Source organism: Phoca vitulina, unplaced genomic scaffold (assembly GCF_004348235.1).
Source record: "Phoca vitulina isolate PV1807 unplaced genomic scaffold, GSC_HSeal_1.0 scaffold4, whole genome shotgun sequence".
NCBI lineage: Eukaryota > Metazoa > Chordata > Mammalia > Carnivora > Phocidae > Phoca > Phoca vitulina.
The window spans coordinates 82,122,383-82,146,194 of NW_022589707.1; the positions used below are offsets into that span (position 1 = coordinate 82,122,383).

At 43.2% G+C, this 23,812-nt stretch overlaps 1 protein-coding gene across 5 annotated transcripts in view; it reads left to right on the forward strand.

Moving 5' to 3' along the window:
• The window catches only part of SLC26A4 (solute carrier family 26 member 4), a 48,812-nt gene that overhangs the window by 20,645 nt on the left and 4,355 nt on the right, over positions 1-23,812 (forward strand). For 2 of the 5 annotated variants that reach the window (XM_032402384.1, XM_032402383.1), the window contains exons 8-20: positions 233-315; positions 3,718-3,865; positions 4,498-4,611; positions 8,439-8,516; positions 8,658-8,753; positions 9,946-10,052; positions 12,083-12,152; positions 13,699-13,791; positions 14,725-14,820; positions 15,430-15,660; positions 19,048-19,102; positions 20,162-20,307; positions 22,730-22,813. In XM_032402384.1, coding sequence (XP_032258275.1) covers positions 233-315; positions 3,718-3,865; positions 4,498-4,611; positions 8,439-8,516; positions 8,658-8,753; positions 9,946-10,052; positions 12,083-12,152; positions 13,699-13,791; positions 14,725-14,820; positions 15,430-15,660; positions 19,048-19,102; positions 20,162-20,307; positions 22,730-22,813 — 1,401 coding nt within the window. Of the gene's footprint in view, positions 1-232; positions 316-3,717; positions 3,866-4,497; positions 4,612-8,438; positions 8,517-8,657; positions 8,754-9,945; positions 10,053-12,082; positions 12,153-13,698; positions 13,792-14,724; positions 14,821-15,167; positions 15,661-19,047; positions 19,103-20,136; positions 20,308-22,729; positions 22,814-23,812 lie in introns of those variants that run through there. The other 3 variants (XM_032402385.1, XM_032402387.1, XM_032402386.1) reach the window with 3 other exon arrangements.

Consider the following 23,812-nt stretch of genomic DNA (forward strand, 5'->3'; position numbering starts at 1 on the left):
ATAAGAGCACTCTTATCTTGATAAGCACTGAATAATGTATAGAAAAGTCGAATCATTTTACCATACACCTGAAACTAATACAACACTGTGTGTTAATTGTACTTGGATTAAAAAAAGAGAAAGAAACCAACAGGGTGACCTTCCTAAGGAGGAGATAAAAAAAGGGGGGGAGGCAGGGAGTTGTTAAAACATGGAGTTTTTTATTTTTTAAACCTCTTTTGTTTTATTTCAGACAATTATTGCTACTGCCATTTCATATGGAGCCAACCTGGAAAAAAATTACAATGCTGGCATTGTGAAATCCATCCCAAGGGGGTGAGTGTGGAGTTCTTCTTAGGCAATACGAATATATTAAGTCAGTATTTTCTATTTAAAGGAACCTTCTATTACAAGCTTCATTTCATTTGTGTTCCTTGAATAGTCGTCTCTGTGTATGATCTTAAAGAAGCACCCATTTGTGCAAACTATCAGATAAACTGTGTGTATAGATAAAGTTCAAGCCATTTGTTGAAAAGCAGCTCCTATATGCTCTGTTTTTTTCTTCATTTCCTTAAAATGTGGCAGGACATGTACAGTTAACCACCAGACTCCTGACTTAAACTCATATGTATAATTACAATATAATACAAATAGAATCATGGTTAGTAACATTTATCACACTGAGAACAATCTGCTTAAGGAATAAGGGACATCTGGCCTAAATTCTCCACCAATGAGTTTAATCAATCTTAGATAATAATTATGTCATTGATTCTTATGAATAAAATACATCATCTTAAGGGAGATTTTGTATATGTTTGGTAGTTTGGTGAATTAGAAGAGTGGAGAGCTGAGTTCCTTCGTCCACTTCTGTCACCACCTAGATGGGGTGATGGTGGAGTGGGGGTGGGGGTCTCCTATAAAACAAAGTAAATTCTTAATTTGGGCTTGTTCTGAAATGCCAATGAGATCTCTCATAAAATGCACCGAATGGACCAAGCGCACTACGCTGTAATTTTATCACACAGCATTAAAAAGGAAACCCAGATGTTTACTAGATTGGTAACATTAACTTCCAGCAGTTATGACCAGATTTACCGTTAGATAGCCAACAGGTACTAGTGCCAGAGGATGTCACTGTCATCATGTTTGTTACCACTGCTTTTGAAGTGACGTGCTTTGCACTTGAGAGTGTGGCACAGGGGGAACGGGAAGGGGAGGTCAGCAGAATCACAGAGGTTTTCTCCCAGTTGCCTTCTGAAGGCCACTTTTCCCTTATGGTCGGAGTGGTGGTGCATTTGCCAAATGTTCAGGGCCAACCTGAAGTGAAGAGACGCACTTGGCATCATGTTTATCACGCCTGACTGTCTGTTATGGGTCCTCTGGCCCTTCAGGGACCCACCGCTCCCCACCCTTATCTTTTCAGAAATGTGTCCTTCACCCTCACTCCCCTTCATAGTGTTATCTCATGATAAGGCCAGACGTGGGAGGGTTGGCTGTAGCCAAACGGGGCCACTGAAGAAGGGCAGGAGGTCAACTCAGAGGTTGTTAGAAGGTGTCCAACCTGGGCCCCAAGTGAGTGACTTGGGGCAAAAAATCAGCACTGCTAGGTTCCAGCAAGGTAATTCAAATGGATGGCAGGTGTGCAGCAGACTTAGGGTCTCCCTACATTTACTGAGTACCTACTATGTGTGTAGGTACTAATTACTACTCTTATCATACTTCCTTGACTCCTTCCAATAACCCTATGAGAAGAGTATATAGTCCCCATTTGACAGCCAAAGAAACTGGGACTTGGTAAGTTTAAATAATATGCCCAAAGTCAGTAAGTCAGTTACTTACCAAGCAATGGAGCCAGCATTCAGGTCCTTTGACTTCAAGTCTCTGTGCTTTACACTTTGTGATCCTGGGGAATCAATGACCTGGTAGAAGGACCTGGAATTGGAGAAGTAGGCAAGCAGGCAGGCAGGCACTGGGCATCAGGTCGCAATCAAAGCTGAACTCTTTGCAGGACTGGAAAGGTATCTGGACAGACCGAACTACCTAAAGTAGGGCTGAATGGGTCTCGGGAGTGAGTCACAAGACTGTTATATATATATATATATATATTTTTAAAGGTTTTATTTATTTGTCAGAGAGAGAGAGAGCACAAGCAGGGGGAGCGGCAGGCAGAGGGAGAAGCAGGCTCTCTACTGAGCAGGGAGCCCGATGCGGGACTCGATCCCAGGACCCCGGGATCATGACCTGAGCTGAAGGACAGACACTTAACTGACTGAGCCACCCAGGTGTCCCCACAAACCCAGTTTTAAGAAGTGGGGTCTAAGCTCACGTCCGTACAAGCAGAGATGTGATACTAATCTTGTGAGTCAGGATGGGATGTGAGAGAAAAGGAGTCTGGAAAATAACCTCACCTGTGGGGCGAAAAAGGCCCCTGGGGCAGAGAGCCAGACAGATCTTGTTATGCAGGAAATCAACATTCATGCCTGGGCCCTACTAAATGACCTTGAGCAAGTCACTTCACTTTTCTGGACCTCAGTTCCCTTATCAACAAAAGGAGAGAGGTAGATTCAACCATTTCTAGGATATTAGATTAGCATATTAATTTGGATGATATCAGGATACTAGCTAGCTCTAAATTTCTATGGTTTTCTGTAATAATCTCATTTCTGCTGTAGCACTTCCCTCTAATTAGAGGGGAAAAATGTAGTTTCCTATTAAAGGAAACTCAGACATAAGTGAGGTAGGTGAGAGATTCTTTCGGTGGGGTTTTTGTTTGTTTGTTTTGGAGGTTTTTTGGCTAGGGACCTCTGGATATACACTCTATGGATAGTCATCAAGATACAGGTACATGAAAGCCATTCCCCCAGTTTTCATATCTGGGGACAACTGAATGATTATAAACATGTAGGTTTCCTTCCTTCCTTCCTTCTTTCCTTCCTCCTTCCTTCCTTCTTTCCTTCCTCCTTCCTTCCTTCCTCTTTTTCTCTCTTTCTTTCCTTTTTAAGTGGGCTTTTCCGCCCAACATGGGGCTTAAACTCACAACCCTGAGATCAAGCATCATATGCTCTACTGACTGAACCAGCCAGGTGCCCCTAGGCTTATTTCTTTACATGGTTTGTAGAATAGCTCTGGTATCTCAAACAGTAGTCGTTTGACCCCACAGTCACTGGGAAGTCTTAGTCATTGTGATTCTGGAACATTCTGATAATTACATAAATGTAATCTTTTCCGGACTCAAGATTTTAAATATCATGGCTCTTAAGATATGGATTTTCTACTTAGCTCTTTTAGCATCTTCTATCGCTTGTCTCTTTCATAGACCTGACCTCTCTTCATACAAGGCAAATCTCATTTTATGGCCAGACTATCTTTTAAATTCAGAGACCTTTAAGATAAAATTGTGTGAGGAGAAACACTAACGTGTGAAATGGCATGGCATGGGATTATATATTACAGAATCCATAATGACAGGCTTATTCATGTCAGGGGTCTAGATAAGGCAGCGTTCGTAGGCTCTTGAAGAGCAGACAAAGAGGTCAGCCCATGAGATAGCACCAACTTTGAATTAAAAACTGTAAAAGCAGTGCTACCACTTACTTGTCTCGATGTGCTTTTCCCCTCGGGATCAAGCACTTTCATGCCTGGCTTGGGGTTGGGTGGGTATAGCCTTTGGCGGGGTAGGAACAGAGAATTGTGGCCAAATCCTCACTGCCCTTTTCTCATTCAAAAACTCACTAGGTTTTTGCCCCCCATACTCCCACCTGTGAGCCTGTTTTCTGAGATGCTGGCTGCCTCATTTTCCATCGCCGTGGTGGCTTACGCTATTGCAGTGTCTGTGGGAAAGGTTTACGCCATCAAGTATGATTACACCATCGATGGGAACCAGGTATAGTCACCCTTGCGCTGACCTGCTTTTGTAGGGCTGCAAAGAAGAAAAAGGCATGAGCAGGATAGATTTTGTTGTCTGCTCAAGAAGGGATTGGTCACTTCCACAGCCCTCGTTGAGCTGGTTTCCCTCTTATGCGTGCTGATTTGAAATTACTTTGAAATATGCAGGCTGCATCTCTTTTCTTTCTGAAGTAAGCCGAATTTTAAGAGTTAATTCAGTCAGGTCATAAATAACATTCAATGCTCACGTATTAGGTCAGCATGAGAATTCTTCATGCAGTCCAGTGTCTCCTGATATATTTTATGTAATGGGAGCTATGATTTGGCAAAACCACGCACCAAACACCATCGATGATGGTTGTGACTGCTTTAAATTGAGGCGGTTCACTGCAGTAAATACATGCAGGGCCGTTTTTTGTTTTTGGGTTTTTTGGTGTTTTTTTTTTGCGGGCATATGCTACATTGCCAGGTTGCTTCTTTTAAATTGCTCACAAATGTGCAAGTGTCTGGGGCTACCAGACAGGGTGGGCTTGGGAGTTTGCTTTCTTCCTCTGCTTCCTTAAACACTGGGCGAGGGTCTTGCCAAGTGATTCTATTTGTAGCATCCCTGTCCCCCGGTCTCTGCCTTAGGAATTCATTGCCTTTGGGATCAGCAACATCTTCTCGGGATTCTTCTCTTGTTTTGTTGCCACCACTGCCCTGTCCCGCACGGCTGTCCAGGAAAGCACTGGGGGAAAGACCCAGGTAAGGCACAGCAGTGTGTGTGGGGGGTCTGTCTCCTGCGGGGGATGGGCCAGGGGAGCGGCGCTCAGAAAGGCTTGCACAAGAACCGAACAAGGCAATTAGCCTTTGAGCACCTAGGCTTGTGCCTCCTGAGAGGATCCGACCCAGGGCTCCTCCATCTCCTCGATCCATCTCCTCACCAGAAACCTCTTAACCGACATTCACGGTTGCCCAGTGCCCAGATTCTCAAAGGTATCTCTTTGTGTCAGGGCTCAGTTGGCAGGTGGCTACACTCGACCTGCGTTTCCAGGGACAATAAGAACTGACAAGGAATCAGTGGTGAAGAATGCTGATTTTTATCAATTTGTTATCTGAGGATAGAGAAGGCCGAGCGCGAGCACTTCAGGGCATTAGTGAGGTATTGTATTTTCAGGAGAATCAAAAGTGTCTGTGTACGTTCCCTTCCCAAGGATCAGGAACTTCCTCCGGAGGCCTTCATCCCATAGAACAAGTTTGCCAGCCAAGGATAGTTTGGTCATAACATTTGGCCTTCTTCTTGAGGACGATTTTTGTTCCTGAAGTTCCGAACGTGGGTTTAATCTTGCCTTTTCAATGTGGTTCTAAGTTGTTGCGTTCACAAAGTGACCCAGAATCCGGCATCCCAGTTCGTCTCTGAATCACCCCACCTTCGACTGGCCAGAAAGCTCAGACGCCGTTCTCAAAGGCTACCTTTCTAGCCACAACAGGTGGGATCAGATTTGCCAAAACAGGTGGATGGGGGCAAGGCACAGGCTCAGGAACTGTGTTTCTGTCGTGCCTGGGGACAGGCGGCTCCCTCCCCACACAGAGCTATTGTTTCAGAGTAGAAAGGGCATTGAGGCTATAAAGGAGGTCGTCCTTGAATCCAAAGTAAGCACTACAACACACACACAGTCGGCAGATAGGGCTTTAGTAAGGCAGAGACTTAAGTGTACGAGAGATTAATTGAGAAAACTAGTGACTCCCTGCAGTGGCTTGTCCAGGGGGAGCTTTAATTGTCCCCAGGGCGCACGTGATGCTCCTCTCCCATTTATAATGGATCTCTGCGTGGGGGGATTGGAAGAATGGGCCTCTTCCAATTTCTTGGCTCCTGTTGAACAACATTTAATTTTAATTTTCAGAATTTTCCTTTTTAAAATTGAACTTCCTTTTTGGGGGTGGGGGGGCAGGCCTTTCTAGCTCTGAGGGAGCAGGGAAGACAATACAGCCTGTCCCAGGAGGCTGAGCCAGGGGTCTGTGGTCCAGGGGGAGAGGTCAGAGGTGATTTCCAGAGCTGCCCCCGTGTTCTGATGGTGGCTGCAGCATGAGAGTTTCCGCTGCGTTCATCGGAGATGGGGCATTGACAGACTCTCCAGGGCACGGGGCTGGATGCGGGTGCAGGTGGGTCCCCGACTGGTGATGTCCACTCTCCTGCTGTGGCCTCCAGGCTCAAAGGAGGCACGGGCCAGCCGCCCCAGGAAGAATGCCCGTGTAAAGCGATTCCTTTGAGGGGATAATGGTGTTCTGGTAAGCTAATACCCACCGCCACACACAGGCATGTATTATATTTAGGAATGAAGGGTGCCAGGATTTCAGTAGTGAAGAATGAAGCAAGTACAGAAGTGGCTTGATATTTAATTACTGAAATGTATACTAAGTTCTGGGGTTAAAAGTCTAAGTGCCTGGACTGAAATCCAGGGACTCATGACCACAGAAACCGGCAGGTCTTCCCTTGTTGTGTGGCTTCTCGTGTTTTCTCTTCTGTTGGGGCCTCAGTCTCAGCATCTGTAAAACGGGAATGTTAATTGTATCCACCTCAAAGGGATGTTGTGAGGATTGAATAAAAACGTCTGTAAAGCCCTGGCTCATACTCGTAAATGCTGATTGTTCCTGAGGAGCCGTGTAGTCCCGKGGTACAGATGTCGTAAATGCTGATTGTTCCTGAGGAGCCGTGTAGTCCCGGGGTACAGATGTCGTAAATGCTGATTGTTCCTGAGGAGCCTCGTAGTCCCAGGGTACAGATGTTGTGCCTGAGACATCAGAAAGCAATGGTTCCTGAATGAATGAACGCAGTAATGGGGATCAGTGCTCATTAACGGTTTGCAGCACATCCTCAGATTGTAGCAGAGCTTAACGTTACAACCTGTTCTTTCTCTCGCCCCACCTGCCTGACTCCTACCAACTCACCAAAAACTAATTCTGATTACAAACTATTCTCAGCTCTGATTACCTTCTCACTTATAGAAGAATCATTAATTACCTAGTGATTGAATGTGCTCATAGACATAAAATCTACAGCAATTCCCACAATCCAGCCTTATAAAGTAAGTACAAGTAATGGATCCCTTACAGATTTTAACAGAGTGACCAAAATTCATCTCGGTCCACATCATTGGCAGCTTACGGTTACATGTACTTGGCGAGTAGGTGGCCATTCTCCTGGCATGAGCTGGGCAGCTGGCTGTGGTCTCTGTCCCCAGATCTCTATTTCTTTCAGCAACTTGCAGAGCCCCGCATCCACAGCAAGATGCAAATGGCTCGTGATAGGCAACCAACGTTGGTTAAGCAATTGTGAGGAAGGAAGGAAGAAAGGAAGAAAGGAAGGAAGGCAGGCAGGCAGGCAGGAGGGAGGATATTAGTTTTTCTGCCCAGATAGGGGAGGGAAAGGCACCAAGGCACAGGCGTCCTGAAGGTGTGGTGCTAATGGGCGCAAAGAGCCTAAAAAAGAGCTCTGGAAGTACAAAGCAAAGTGTTTAGTCCATCAGATATGTAATGTTGCCTCGGGCTGGTCTAACCATAATTGGAACGTTGAATGATCCATTTGCCAGGTGGAAAGACTGTGACTTTGAAATTTCCTGAAGCTTCCGGAATTTCTATTGATGTTGGCTTTATCTGTCTCTCTTCCAACTCTTGGGGCAGGCGGCCCTTGTGCCCAGGCCCGTCTTCCCTGTTGCTTCTCCCATCGCTTTGCTTCTGGTGCTCTGTCTCCTTGGCTCCTCTGTTTCAGAGCGTCCGGTCTTCACCTCGGCCATGCTCCAGCTGTCTCAGCCGAGTTCACTGGTGAGCTAATGGCGCCAGAGAACAGCCCCACCCCCTCAGCCTCTCTCCTAACTATTTACGATCTTAGGAGAGCTTTTTGGCCCGCGAAGGTACAGTTTCTGAAGGTCCTTTAACCCCTGCACTGGCCCCATCATCCCTGGGGCCACGCTCTGAGCCTGCGTCTGTGGACGCTCAGAGGAGCCGGGGACGCGGTCCCGCGTGTCATCATGCTCATGTAGCATTTTGAATCTGCAGCAGGACTGGTGCACTTATTTCCCCTGAGACTTTTGTGGGAGTCCTGTGCCGTAAGTACGAAGTGTTGTCCGAATTGCCATTATGGCTGCTGGTTCCCTAACGTGGGAGAGTCCGACGTGTGCCGTGAGAATGTATTTCCCAAGAACATTCGGTGATCTGCTGTTGGGGGAAAGGGGTGGCCCAGGTTCCCCGCTATGGCAAAGGATTGCGAGTCTGGCCTCCCCAGCGGACACCAAAGCTCTGGGTCTGTAATACATCCCGATGAAATCCAGGTCCCGCTGGCTTTCCCTTAGCAGGCTTGGTCTCCTGTTTTCTTTAATTCCTCTGCCGTAGCTCCCCTAGGTATGTTTCCCATTTTTCCTTCTGTTGTGTAGTTTTAGGAAATAATTCTCATTTCTCTCGACAGTATTGAGCAGAGGGGGGGGAGTAGGGAAGTATCAGGTGCCCCCACGAACAGACTCTCCTGCCTGCATCCAGCAAGCTGGAAGACACGAGAGGAGGATGAGCCCTGCTCATGGGAGGTGTGTGTCTTTCAGATTGCTGGCATCATCTCGGCTGGGATTGTGATGATCGCCATTGTTGCCCTGGGGAAGCTGCTGGAACCCTTGCAGAAGGTATAGCCCTGCTTCTGGGCACGCTGATTGCATAATCTCGCTTCACTGCTCTGCCACCAGAGAAATAACAGGAGATTTAAAACTCGTCACATGGAAAGCCATTCCCCCGAATAACACAGCCTTCCCTGTCTCTCCTGGCAGTCGGTCTTGGCCGCCGTTGTCATTGCCAACCTGAAAGGGATGTTCTTGCAGGTGTGTGACATTCCTCGTCTGTGGAGACAGAATAAGATCGATGCTGTAAGTCACTTACCACCCGTTTTTGTCTGAAATAAGATTTGGTTCTTTTTTTTTTTTTTAAGATGTTATTTATTTATTTGACAGAGAGAGAGCGCACAAGCAGGGGGTGCGGCAGGCAGTGGGAGAGGGAGAAGCAGGCTCCCCGCTGAGCAGGGACCCCACGATCATGACCTGAGCCGAAGGCAGACGCTTAACTGACTGAGCCACCCAGGCACCCCAAGATTTGGTTCTTATATGCTTCCGGCCACATCATTATATCCTAAATCTCACTTGCATTTTGGGATTCCCAGAGCAGAAATTAGAATTCTGTGGATAAGCCAAGGCTCTGAAGCCTGCCACGTGGACCAAGTTTTGTGAAGGTCCTGTATCTCTGGGGAGATCTATTTCCATCTAGGAAGAATCCCATACAAACAAATTAAGCACCAAACAAACCAACCAACCAAATTAAAAAAACAATTAAAAAAAAAAAAAAAAACCTCTGTAGTATAGAAGGACAAACAAAACACAAAACAAAGTAAAACCAAAATACAAAACCCTTGGTGAGTATAACTGACCAAAGTAAACTTTGCAACGGGTCTGAGGAACTGTAACAACCAGAAGCTAAGTCCTTCAGAGTCCCGCTCTCATTTAAATCAGGACAAACAAAAAGAAGGAGAAAACTATTGATTGATATGGAAAAGTTCTCCAAGACACATTGTGAAGTGAAAAAGAGACCAGTGCAGCATGGCATAGTGTGTACAATACATTAAAAGATGGGAAAATAAAATACTGCTGTTCAGTCATATTTGCAAAAAGCAATGCTGGTGAAAAGCGCGCACATGCGTGTGCACACAGACACACATAGAAATAGAAGAGAACACAAGTAGGGAGGGGGGGTTGGATGGATGGAGAGGGGAAAGGGTTGGAAGCAAGACTTCCCACTGTAGACCTTTTTTATATTAATTCCACTTTGAACTATGTTCATATTTTCCCTATTTAAAAATTCTATGAAAACACATTGAAATGGGACAATTGGTCTTTATCAGAAAGGTCAATTTCCACTTCCACTTAAACATGAAATGAAGTCAGAATATTAAAAAAAAAAAAGGCTGAAATTTGTTCATGGACAATTGATCTTGTTTCCACAGGTAGTCTCTCACTTGATGGCACCTGGCAGATTAATGCAATTCTTCCCATTTCCATTTTGTCCTAGGTTATCTGGGTGTTTACGTGCATAGCATCCATCATTCTGGGGCTGGACCTCGGTTTACTGGCTGGCCTCATGTTTGGACTGCTCACTGTGGTCCTGAGAGTTCAATTGTGAGTAATTTAAGACCCAGATTTCCCACAAACAGGACCACACACTCTGTGATTTCTTATACCATTTTGATAAAATATAGGGAAGCCACTCCCTTTCATAATAGTTACTGTGTATTGAGGGCTTCTGTGAATTAAGCCCCTACTGCTTGACACATGTTATCATATTTAGTCTTCAAAAAAAATCCCATGAATAGGTTTTATTATTCTCATTCTACAGGGAAGCAAATCGAAGCTCAGAAAGGTTAAGAACCTTCCCCAAGATCACACAGCTAGTAAGTCACGGAGTCAGGATTTGAACCCCGGTGTATCTCATCCCCAAATCTGTGCACTTAGTCATGGGCTCTTTTGCTACGCTCTCCTTTTGATGGTTATAAGACTCAGAAATTCGTGACGCAGCAAAGGACCAAGGTAGCCATGCGGTTCCTTCTGCAAATGAGATGCAGTGTGTGGGGCACTGGGCCCGAGGCTTAGGACAAGGTAGCTGATAAATAGACTACAGGCCATTTTCTCCTGAAGCTAGTAACGCCGAACAGGAGACTTTGAAAGCGTTGATTGTAGCTAGCTATCCTTCAGATTGGCCAAATGAAGCATGCACCCATAGGCCACATGATTATATGAGGTAGGTGTCATTAGGTCACAGCAAAGACATGGCTTGACGTCACCGAGAACAATCTGTGAGGGAGCCTGAGTGTCTGGTGTTTTGTTGCTTCTGTTTTGACTCTTGAGAGGCTTTCGGTATGTGCCCTCCTGGGTCTATGAGTTGTCCCAACAGAGAGGCGAACAGAGCCTGTCTCTCCCTCAAAACCTCTGTTAGCTTCCCAGACTTCTGGCCTCTTCTCTGCCTGTGCTTGGGCCGCACAGGAATAAGAAACCGGGAAAAAGATCAGCCGAGACCCCTCCCGCTTTGCATAAGCCCACGCTTCTCATTCAACCGGCCAGTTCCCCTTCTCCTCCTCCTTCCCTACCCCGGCACACTGGAGTCTTCCCAAAAGCTTGTGTTCACTGCCTCTGCATCCTTCCGTGGTTGCCCACGGGCTGAGAGAGTTCCCAAGCTCCCAACGTGCCCTATTTGCTTCTGGGAAGTAACTCCGAACCTGGCCTTGGAAGATGCTGCTTCTCGTGCTCTCTTGGTCTTGTGGGGGTGTGGTTGGGTGAGAAAGTTTTGAGGAGAGAGACGACATAGCTTATGAGCATTACATGAAAATCCAGCACAGCCCAATAAGCCGAGGATAAAGCAGTGGCACGTTTTAGCTGCTGATTTGGTAACTAGGCTTTCAGCCAAGCGATAGCAGTATCCTCCACAGTGTTTCATTGCCAGTAATTATATGGTTGGTCCGGGGAACACATTGCTGAGAGTACCCCAAACAGATACTCTTTCTTCAGGAATTGTATTTAGCATCTGTCCCTGGTCACACTTGAAGAATCACGGGATTTATTTGATTACATCAGGAGCAGGAAACCAACAGTCTGGTAGATGGAAGAACTTCCTCCTGGTCCCCCCAGGCTCCCATTTCTATCAACTGAGACTAATTTGATCCCTGAAGACTCGCCATTCTTCCCCAGAAAGTTGCTATACCTCACCAGTAAGTTCCAGGCACTGTGCCAGGCGGTGAGGACCCCTGGGTCAAACGTAAAGGCTGCCCTGCTCCTTACCTCTGGGGCCTTTTTGACCTTACCTGACCCTCAGCTTAGCCATAAAAATGAAGATAGGACTGCTGACCTTCCAGAAGGATGGTGGCACTTAGATAAAATTCACCATGTATGAAAGCTCTTTGCTTGTCCTCTAAAGTGTTACACACATGGAAGTGGGATGCTCATGACTTCTGTCAGGGAAGTCCTCCTTCTCCCAGGGCCCACACAAACACCAGCTGTTCATTTCAGAGTTAGCTGCAGGAAGATGTCATCTGTAATGAAGACACGGGCCAAAAACACCAGAACGACGGGCTCTTTCCTATCTGTTATTTCTTCTAATGTTTTATTCCAAAGGAGGCCTGTTCCAAAAAATCCTGACCTAATTTTTCTTCTTCTAGTCCCTCATGGAATGGCCTTGGAAGCATTCCTAGCACAGACATTTACAAAAGTACCAAGAGTTACAAAAACGTAAGTGCCTTTGTGAGACGTTTGCTGAATGTGGGTTTTCTGGCCTGGATTTTCAGGGGCAGTGTATTTCTTTTTTAGTGTATCAGGTAGAAGGTAGCTAAGGGGAAGGCTTCTGCCAGGAACGTCTAGAAGTCCACTGGGGTGTCATGAAAACTTTGACCCAATGTGCCTTCTGATACGTGTGGTTTGGATGAATTGTGTCCATGCTAGTTTGAATGTTCTTTTCATGTAAAACCATTGTAAGAGGAATTTTTTTTTAAATAGGCAATTTGATGATTTCCAGAAGTTGCCTCAAAATTCTATTTATCTACTATCTAATCCTTATCCTCTTTGAAATTACCTGAAATCATCATAAGGTGATTTTCATTTAATTCTAACATGAGACTTTTAAGTTCTCTGTCACAAGGAACCTTCTTTGACATGTTGCTCTAATCTTGGAAGAAATAATATATAATACCGGAAATGAAAAAACAAAGGAAAGACACAGCCCACTGATGGGCTTTTGTTCCGTGCAAATAAAGTAGCTTAGTGGTCACCAGGGGAAAAAGCAGAGAAAGAAAATGAAGAAAAAAACAATTGAGTATAAAGAATGTTGGACACTGACCGTGGAATTCCATTAGCTGCTACTTAATTTATTTCCACAATCTTTCTCAGTTATGTTGAGCCAAGTGCTGACCAGAGCTAACCATGACGGTTGAGAACCTTTTGGCTCAGGGAACCATGGGCTGAGTTTGGGAGTTTACAGTTCTAGGCTCCACCCTGGGGAGACTCTGCCTGTGTCGCTCAGCCTCCCAGCACCTGCTTGCTCATCTCAGGGGCTGGACTGAAATTGCTAGGATTCCTAAAGACTAGAAAAGTCTAGGATTCTGTAAGCTTTATTTTTGGTCTGGCCACTCTGTCACGGTAAGAACAAGCAGATGACATCCTAGGCCTCAGTTCTTGCAGATCCCCTCAGTTTGCTACCTTTTTTTTTCTTTCTATTTTTAAAGAATTGTAGTCAAAGAACAAAGGGGGGCGGGCAGTGGTATGAACTTGAGGCAAAATCATGTCACTGTTCTCAGCCTCAGTTTCTCCATCTGGAAATCAGAGGGTTGAGTAATTGCTTATGAAGGCCCTTCCTAACTTGACCCTCTCTGGGATGGTAAAGTTCCAGCAGTTTGAGTAACCTGTGGCCTCTAAGTGGGGGAAGCCCCTATTCAGGGAGAGGTGGGTGCTACTGCCCAGCTCCTTTGAACAACCTCTCCTCCTAGCAGAAAAAGCCAGAATTTCTTTTTAAAGATTTTATTTATTTATTTGGGAGAGAGAGAGAGCAAGGCGGGGAGCAGAGGGGGAGGGAGAGGGACAATCAGACTCTGCACTGAGCACGGAGCCCAAGGGGTGGGGGGTGGAGCTCCATCCCAGGACCCCGTGATCATGGCCTGAGCTGAAACCAAGAGTCAGATGCTTCACCGAGTGAGCTACCCAGGTGCCCCCCAAAGCCAGAAATTGAATCAAAATGTTTGAAGCCCAAGATTATTTAACCTCACACTTTTTTTTTTAATGCTAGATTGAAGAACTCGAAGGAGTGAAGATTCTTAGATTTTCTAGTCCTATTTTTTATGGCAACGTTGATGGTTTTAAAAAATGTATCAAGTCCACAGTGAGTATTTTATCCCTAGAAATTTGGTTTCTAACCTCCTTTGCGACTTCATTCATTCTACAGGTATTTATTGGCTCAAACGGGGCTAAGGCCCTACGCCCTATTCCATTTGTATGGGGCGTTAAGAATTATAACATCCCAGTAACTTACAATCTATTGGGGGATAGGAAAACACCAACAATACCATATGTGTTAAAATCCAGGTAGCAATAACTATGGAAGACAAAAACAGTAGATGATGTCTCCCGGCAGAATTTGAGTTCCAAATAAGTAGTATACACAGTACATGTGAAGAGTTTCCAGAAGGGAGCAATCCCAGGGAGTTGGACAGATCAGGCTGGGCGTGACAGTTGGGCAGAAGAAGGGTTATGCCAGGTGTTTGGGAACTCTGTGAGCTGAGAGTCAAAGGTAGGTACACATCTTTGGGCTGGGGGAGGGGGGATATTTGCCCAGTTGGAGTAAAGGGTAAAAAGTCTAAGTGGAATATGTCAGCAGGAAATTGTGGTCTTGAATGCCGTGCCAAGCTCTGATGCTAAGTCTCTACATCAGTGTTTTCTGAGTGAGGTCCAGAGCAAACTCGTTCACAGGAATGGTCCTATGTGATTTTGCAATAACAAAAGGGCTCTGTGATGCCAAGGAAATTTGTTAACACAGACTTAAAGCTAAAGAGGTTATTCTTTGCTGTTTTTTGTTTGTTTTTTGTTTTTGTTTTTTACCGGCTTAGAGCCTTTAATATGAGAATATCTTTCCTGAGTCTCTGGGTAGGTGGGGTAGAGCTGATAGGGGAGACTTCCACCAGACCTTAGAATTTCTTTTTCCACAGGATGTCTCAAGGAATGATACCACTTGAGAGATAACCTTTCCAGATAACAATTGCCATTAATGAGCATTAGGAACCAGGCGTTTTAAGTAATTTGACATTTCTTTCCAAAGGTTGGATTTGATGCCATTAGAGTATATAATAAGAGGCTGAAAGCACTGAGGAAAATACAGAAACTCATCAAAAAAGGACAATTAAGAGCAACAAAGGTGAGGTGACATCTTTCTTTTCCTTGTTAAATTCTTTCCCTGTTCAGATGGAAATGAAAGCAGATAGTCAAAATTAGATTTATTCCCTTTGGTACCCAGACATGTATAAGGAGACAGTGGAGTTGTTCTTGTAGGCAAGAGGGAACGGGAGAGAATTTAAAAATCAGCAGAACTCTCTGGAAACGCAGGGTGTGATTTTTCAGGGTGTGATTTTTTTTTTCCCATCGAGAAATAAACCTTATTTTTACTGAAGGGAACAAAATTAGTGCTAATTTGATACCAGAAAATTACTCACAATAGAAGACAGTTAAGTTCATAAACTTTTAGATCTATTACCTTTGATTCAGACTCTCCTGCCAATGTATCTCTTGGCCAAGTTCCACAATCTTCCAGAAATCAAGAGTTTCCTGGCTCCTCTGCTCTTCCATTTTTCTTCCTAGGGAACATCACAGTTTGGACTGAGGTAAATCTCATTCCTTTAGAGTTCACCCCTTTGATGTTTTGCTTGCCAAGGAACAGTGTATAGGACTTTTAAGTAATTTGAGATGAATCATTAAAAGATGTCCCCCAGTCATTGGCACTTAAGTTGGCAGTGTTTTCTTTGTTTAGAATGGCATTATAAGGGATGCTGGTTCATCAAATAATGCTTTTGAGCCTGACGAAGATATTGAAGATCCAGAAGACCTTGATATCCCAACTAAGGAAATAGAGATTCAAGTGGATTGGAACTCTGAGCTTCCAGTCAAAGTGAATGTTCCCAAAGTGCCAATCCATAGCCTCGTGCTTGACTGTGGAGCTGTGTCTTTCTTGGATGTTGTTGGAGTGAGATCACTGCGAATGGTAAGGTTTTGGTGCTTTGGATTATAGATTTGGAGCTTTGGCAGTAGTAACATGATAGGGGTTACCTGGTCTTGCAAAGGGACGATTGTTGGATCTGTAATTTTTCTAGAGGAATGCTTTTGCAATAGAATGCAATATTTTAAAGCATGGACTGTGAGGCCACAGGGGGTGAATCCCGGCTCCACTACTTACTAGCAGTGTGACCATGGACAAGTCGCTTAATCTGTCTGTACCTCAATTTCTTCATCTGCAATATGGGGGTAATGATGGTACCTACTTTACAGGGTTTGTTATGAGGGGACTAAACAGTCTAGAGGGGAAGCAAACATTAAGTAACCTTTTAAAACCAACTGTATGAAGTGCTCCCAAATAGACTAACCAGTGTGTTAACTTGACTAGAGGGGTCAAATTTAGGTGAAGCTTCAGGTAGGTATTAAGAGGGCCAGGGAGAAAAACAGGTTCAAGGCACCGACAATCAGATGTAATAAGTGGAAATGACCCCAATAGGTGAAGGGGATTAAGAGTACACTTATCAGGATGAGCATTGGGTAATATATTGAACAGTTGAATCACTACAGTGTACACCTGAAACTAATATAACACTGTATGTTAACTACACTGGAATTAAAATTTAAAAAAAATTAAGTCTATTAAAAAAGTATGGCAATGACCCCTAACTGGGGGTTAGCTTAATTGCGGCTTCCTGGCTACCTAGGCAAGGGCAGGCAATGATTCTGCGGTGTGGGTACAAGGCTGGTAAGGTAGAAAAGTGGTTATACTTGACAGAAGAGCTCAAGAATATGCTGGCAGTTTCTACTCCAGTTCTTTTAGAAAGCCTGGCTATTACAGTACTCATTTGAGAACAGAAATGAAGACATAAATCTTGTTCTTCATTGTGCATTTCACTCTCATCTGTGGCTCAGCTCCATTGTAGATTGTATTGGTCCAAGGGTTTAATGAATTACTTTTGGGGAGAGTTGTAACTTATTTAATGCCAGAATATTTTCCACACCTAACAAATAGTTCTTTCAAATCCTGTAAGGGCAATTATATCTCCAAACATTATACTTGTATAGAGGTCTTGATTTCTTTTCCCCCAGAAATGTCAAGTTCTGTTTTATTATTGCCCATAGTTCTTGTGTCTTGGTTTTTTGTTTTAAATTTTTACTAATTTGTATATTTTTATTGAAGTATAATTAACATACAGTGCTATATTGGTCTCAGATAAACAATATAATGATTCAACAATTCTATACATTACCCAGTGCTCATCACAGTAAGTGTGCTCTTCATCCCCATCACCTATTTCACCCATCCCCTACCATCAGTTTGTTCTCTGGATTTGAGACTCTGGGGTAAAAAAAAAAAAAAGACTCTCAGGTTTTTTGTTTTTGTTTGTTTGTTCATTTGTTTTGTTTCTTAAATTCCACATATGAATGAAATCATATGGTATTTGTCTTTCTCTGAGTAACTTATTTCACTTAGCCTTATGAGTGATGTTGAGCATTTTTTATGTGTCTGTTGGTCCATCATGTTGTTGCAAATGGCAAGATCTCATTCTTTTTTATGGCTCAGTAATATTTGTGTGTGTGTGTGTGTGTGTGTGTGTGTCCACACTACTTCCTTACTCATACATCTATTGATGGACACTTGGGTTGCTTCCATATCTTGGCTATTGTAAGTAATGCTACAATACTAACAGAGGGGTGCATATATCTTTTTGAATTAGTGTTTTCATTTTCTTTGGGTGAATAAATACCCAGTAGTGGAATTACTGGATCATATGTTATTTCTATTTTTAATTTTTTTAGGAACCTCCATACTGTTTTCCACAGTGGCTGCACCAATTTGCATTCCCATCAACAGCACACAAGGGTTCCTTTTTCTCCATGTTCTTGCCAACTCTTGTTATTTCTTGTCTTTTTGATACTAGCCATTCTGACAAGGTGATACTTCATTGTGGTTTTGATTTGCATTTACCAGGATGAGTGATGTTGAGCATCTTTTCAGGTGTCTGTTGGCCATTTATAGGTCTTCTTTGGAAAAATATCTATTCAAGTCCTTTGTCCATTTTTAATGAGATTATTGGGGGTGTGGGGGTGTGAGTTCTATAAACTCTTTATATATTTTGGATATTAACCCCTTATTGGATATATCATTTGTGAATATCTGCTCCCATTCAGTAGGTTGCTAGGTTTGGGTTTTTTGTTCTGTTTTGTTTTTGTTTTTTTGATGGTTTTTGTTTTGTTGATAGTTCCCTTTGCTGTGCAAAAGCTTTTTATTTTAAGGAAGTCCTAATAGTTACATTTTGCTTTTGTTTCCCTTGCCTGAGGAGTCATATTTAGAAAAATATTTCAATGGCCGATGTCAAAGAAGTTACTGCCTATATTTTCTTCTAGGATTTTTATGGTTTCAGGTCTCACAGTTAGACCTTTAATCCATTTTGAGTTTGTTTTTGTGTATGGTGTAAAAAAGTGGCCCACTTGCATTCTTTTGCATGTAGCTGTCCAGTTTTCACAACACCATTTTTGAAGAGACTGTCTTTTCCCCATTGTGTATTCTTGCCTCTTTTGTCATAAGTTAGTTGACCATATAAGTGTGGGTTTATTTCTGGAGTTTCTATCCTGTTCCATTGATCTATATGTCTGTTTTTTCGCCTGTACTATACTGTTTTGATTACTAGAGCTTTGTAGTATATCTTGAAATCTGGGATTGTGATACATCCAGCTTTGTTCTTATTTCTCAAGATTGCTTTGGCTGTATCTAGATCTTTTTCATTAAATTTTTTATTTTGAGATAATTGTAGATTCACATGGAGTTGTAAGAAATAATACAGAGAGAGCCTATGTACCCCTTCCCCAATTTCTCCTCATGGTAACATCTTGCAATACTAAAGTACAGAAATCACAATCAGGACATTCACAATGATAGAGTCAAAATACAGAGGACTTTTTAGGTCAGTTTTTTACATTTGGCATCCAGTGGCCACATATCCATACTTACATGTCTTCCATTCAAAGATACAAATGTATACTCTTGTCTCCAATCAGCAGGGGCTGTGTTAGGAAGCCTCCTGTATTTTCTTCCCTTTCTTGTGCGAATATTGTTGAAGCGCCTCTGTGCTGTCCAGCACTGTGCTATTATTGTGTGCTAGATGCTGCCACCTCTGGAGACATGGCCTTTTCATCCCTAGTCCTACCATCATTGTAGGTCAGAGAAAACCTCTCTGGTTTTCCAAGAATGAACTTTTCTCCAATAATCAACTTTCCTCGAAGTCCTGGTTAACCATGAAAGTGTTCACGTTTCTCCTGAGCAAGTAATGGAATGCTACTGAATTATGGGCAGATAAAGTCCCTCACTGTTACAAATTCTTTTTTACATTTTTAGATTGTCAAAGAATTTCACAGAATTGATGTAAATGTGTACTTTGCATCCCTTCAAGGTAAGTGCATGTACAAATATATCTACCTCTAAGACTTTCTCCTAAGCCCTTTCTTCTACCTTGGAATGTGGGTGCACAATGTCCAAAGAGACCTTTTTTTTAAAAACTATGTTTTATTGGGGTAAAAGATGTATAACATGAAAGTGGCCATTTTAGTCACGCTGATGTATACAGTTAAGTCAGTGGCATTAAGTAGAGTCACAGTGTTTTTCAACCATTACAATGACTGGTTCCCAAAATTTTTCAGTGCCACAAACAGAAACTCTACCCATTGTGCAATTCCTCTGAGGGCCTTTTGGAACCTGGAAAGATATTACTTCCAATTTGTTTAGTAGAGCTGGTGAGCCACGTCCTGACAGCAGTGCAGGGTCAATGGGAAAAATTTACCATGGGGATGATTTGGATCCCTTAGAAGTAGAGAATCCTCTAGGGTCTGAGTCTGTGTCTGTCTATGCACAAGTGTATGTATGTAGGAAAATGCTAGCGCTTAGGCTGAGTTGTCTAGAAGCAGGCCCTGAGATAAGGATTCTTGCACAAGTGATTTATTGAGAGTATGCCTGAGAAATTCGGGAGGGGCTAATGGAAGAGGCTGGACAAAGCCATGGTTTTAGAAGTCTACCTGAGCCTGATGTCATAGGGGGCACACAGCAGGAAGAGCATCACGGGGTTATCCTTCCTGAGGCAAGCAGGCCAGTCTTTGTACCCCCATATCAGTCAGTTAAGGGCTGTAGGCCACCCAAGGTTGGGGTATAAACTGGTGGCCAAGGAAAATTCTTCAGAGAAGGCCCAGCTGTGAGCCATTAGCATCCAGGCTCCTAGCAGCCTGAGGACGGGTTCACTGGCAACAACAAGATGGTCGGGAACCAAGGCTGTCTAAAGCAACCAGTTATGGTACAACCATTCCAGGTTCTTTTGGAATAGAAACTCAGCCAGTTTAGAGCAGGGTCACGTTTTGAAAATGGGGGGAAAACAATTAAAAGGAGGAGCTGACAAAATGTAGTATTGGCTGATGTTACAAAAACGTGCTTTCCTAGAGACTGAACATTCTTTCTTTTGAAGATCATGTGATAGAAAAACTGGAGAAGTGCGGTTTCTTTAATGATAACATTAGAAAGGACATATTCTTCTTGACCGTCCATGATGCTGTCCTCCATCTACAGAACCAGGTTAAATCTCGAGAGGGTCAAGATTCCATTTTAGAAACGGTAAACATTTAACCTTTCTACATAGGTATCTTCCCTAAACTACCACGATTTCTATAAAGAGCAAAAACTGCACAAATCTAGTTTTGAATCCCAGCCTCCTAGGATTTAGAGCCACCTGCTTAACTTCTCGGAGCCTCACTTTTCTCATCATTAAAATGGGAGTAAAAACATTTACCTTACTAGGTTGATATGATGACTAAATATGATAGTTTATAGGAAAGCACCTGGTAGTACCTGATACATATCAATTTTATAATGTGTGGGTTTACCAATAAAAATAGGCATTAGCTGTAATAATGCCTTTTTAGAATATAGGTGGTGAGTCTTGGATTTTCTGTCATTTGTGTATACGACGCACAATACAGTTTAAATCTTCAGCCATCTGGAAAATCTCGATGATAAATGTCTTTAAATAGGATCCATTAGGTCATAAGTTATCTTTGAAAAAGGAAAAAAGAAAAGTCATGAATCAGCCCAGAGTTAATTCTTTCCAACAAAATAGAATAGACCCTTGTTTCCCATGAGCCTCCCTATTTTGTCAACTCTCCAGACGTATCCCCCAGAGAGCCAAGCATTTCAGACTGGGTCATTGGACAGGTCATTGGGCTGGGTCACTGGGCCTGGTCCAAGAACCTCTTCTTTCATGGACCTTCTGACAGTGAATCTGGGCAACTAAAACAAATACTTATAAAATAACAACAATAGTAATTACTCCAGTGACACAGTGTACTATATTTTCAATTGGTTCCTTCTTTTTAAACATTAGGATGAGTAGATTTTTATTGTAGATTGGAAGTTGATGTTTGAAGTAAAATTAATTTAGAAAACAATGGTGCATTATTCTCTTCAGCTCTTGTTAGTGGAGAGACTGCTTAATGCTGCTGGGGAAAATATTAGTACTAAATACCAAGGTGTGGATCTGAAATACATAAAAGAAAAAAAGTAGTAAAACCACAAATGTCAAAAAAAAAAAGAAGAAGAAGAAGAAGAAAGCAAGCAAGCTACATGCAAGATGCTGATCTTTGAAAACTCATAAACCTTTTTCTATTTTCTAACTTAAAATTCTCTAACCCATAGGTAACAACAACAACAACAAAGCAGGATCATACAAAGCATCTAAAAAAAAAATCCCTCACATTGGAAATATTTAAAGTGAGGTGTCAAATTCTTTCTCAACATGAAAATGGTTGTTTCGTTATTTGTTTTTACTCTATTTCTGATTCAAGGTCTCAGGCCAGGAATGCCGCAGAAACCACTGACCAAGAGTGCCCCTTCCAGGGTTAGACTCAATCTTGTCTGCCAACAGGGAGGCCTTGTGAGTGGCTGGGATGGATTTTTTTGGCCCTGAACAAGTGTTAGACTGAGTATCACTGAACGCTTGTATCATACACTTACTGGTTCACTGGGCAGAGGGTTGAGCAGTCCGGATGACCTGTCACACCAGGAACTTTTACTTCTATATGCCCTCACTGTCTAGCCCAAAGCCCCATACCCGGTAGATGGATAGCAAATGATGATAAATCTTGCCTGTGGTACTTTCCTTCTCTTCAAGAAACATAACTTGCGTGTTTGGATATTGTGGATGCAGTGGTGTGACCCTCTCCCTGTCCTTTTATTTGACCATCACAAGGATTATCCCAGGATAGCCTCAACTGGTGGTTCTACCTGTCCCCTAACTTTTATGTCATGACCACCTGCACAGGGACTTAAGTCTCTAATGCATTTCCCCCTGAGCAAAGAGAATTGGGTTATTTATTTCTGAGATGCAAAGTCACTCAAAAGCACTTTGAAACACTACCCTTGCCTTGATACACATCTGGAGTTGCTTTAGAAATATCCTTCTTCATACATAAGCCAAGGCCCAAATTGTTATTGGTCTCCTCTGTGTGGAAGATTAAATTGCATACTACTGCTAAAAAGCAGAACTTCCCCGAACAACCAACCTGTGTGGTCCGTACACTCTGGCTTCCATTTCCAATAAAATTAATTTTCATCCAATTCAGCCAGGGACGGCTTATTGCCATCAGTCACAAGCCCTTCACTGGGCACTCACTGCGTGCTCGATGGGGTACTAAGTGCTCTCAGCTCCACCACTGAAGGAGAAACACGATTGGCTGCTGAGTCATTTAGGCAGACAGGGTGACTCGGGAAGCAGTACACACTTCAGAGGTTGGGGAAGAGAGCTGAGAAGGAGCTGAGACAGTGGAGAGCCATGCCAGTTCACACTTGAATGTGAAAAATTAGTACGAGGAAAAATCCTGAGGTGGGAAATATAAAAGAACAAGAAAGCTGAAAAGGATTATGCGGTATGGAGATTATAGATGACAAGCACCAGCAAAGCTTCAAATGATTTCCAGAGGAGTGTCAGGGTGGGCTGATGTCATTGTCTTTCCAATAAATATTCTCTGTTCTCTTGGTCAAGATTACTCTCATCCAAGACTGTAAAGATCCTCTTGAATTAATGGAAGCAGAGCTGATTGAAGAAGAGCTTGATGTCCAGGATGAGGTATGATCATTATTTCCCTTCAGTGAAAATACTTTGGATTGAACCTTGACTGAAGAGCATAATACAGAGTGACTATGTCTGACTAAAGCCATTCAGGGAAAATGATTTTTAAAAATATACCAAAAGGATGGCTTCATAGAAAGGGGAAAATGGAAAACAAGAATTGTCCCTTGAAGACATTAAGTACTTAGGGACCTTTTGCCCCAGACATATAGGCACAATCAGTGACTGGGAGCAGCCAACACACTGGGCCTGATTTTATACCTAAGCCTCTGCATATGTCTTCTTCCTTCCCCACCTAAGGACTGTGGGATGGGGAGAGGTAGACGGAGGGAATTTCTAACCCAGGAGTTTTATAAGCTTCAGGAGAAGTATGTGAGGGACAGGAACCTCACGGAACTTTCTTCATCTGGCTGATAATGGTAAACAAGACACTTCCTCCACTTGAGACTGAGCCCATGTATTTCTGATGCTATTGGGACATCAGATTCTTCCTAGGAACCTTGACCTAAACGTAGTATCTGACTGAATCTTTGTGGCTCCACCACCAAGTAAAAGATTTTATTTATTTATTTGCCAGAGAGAGAGAGAGCGAGAGCACAAGCAGGGGGAGGGGCAGGCAACAAAGGAAGATCATAGGAATTTTAAAGTTGAAAGATGTCTTGGAATATCAAGACATCCACATCCTAGCCCCTGCAGAAATCTCTCCTACTTCATCCCTAAGGATGTTCACTCAGCTTGTGTGTGAACATTTCCAGATATTGGCAACTGAAGCTTTTCAAGGGAGTTTGTCACATGATTGGATGTCTCCAAGTGTTAGTTTTGCTTCCAAAACTAGAGGCAGCCTTTCTTTAATAACTACCCAGTGGACTGAGGTCTGCCTTCTTTAGCAACACAAGCCCTCCCACTGAACAGCCTTTACCTATTTGAGAGTAGCTCTCAGGGGTCCAACAGACTCTACCCCAGGCTAGATTCCTCTAGCTCCCTTTATTCCTCATG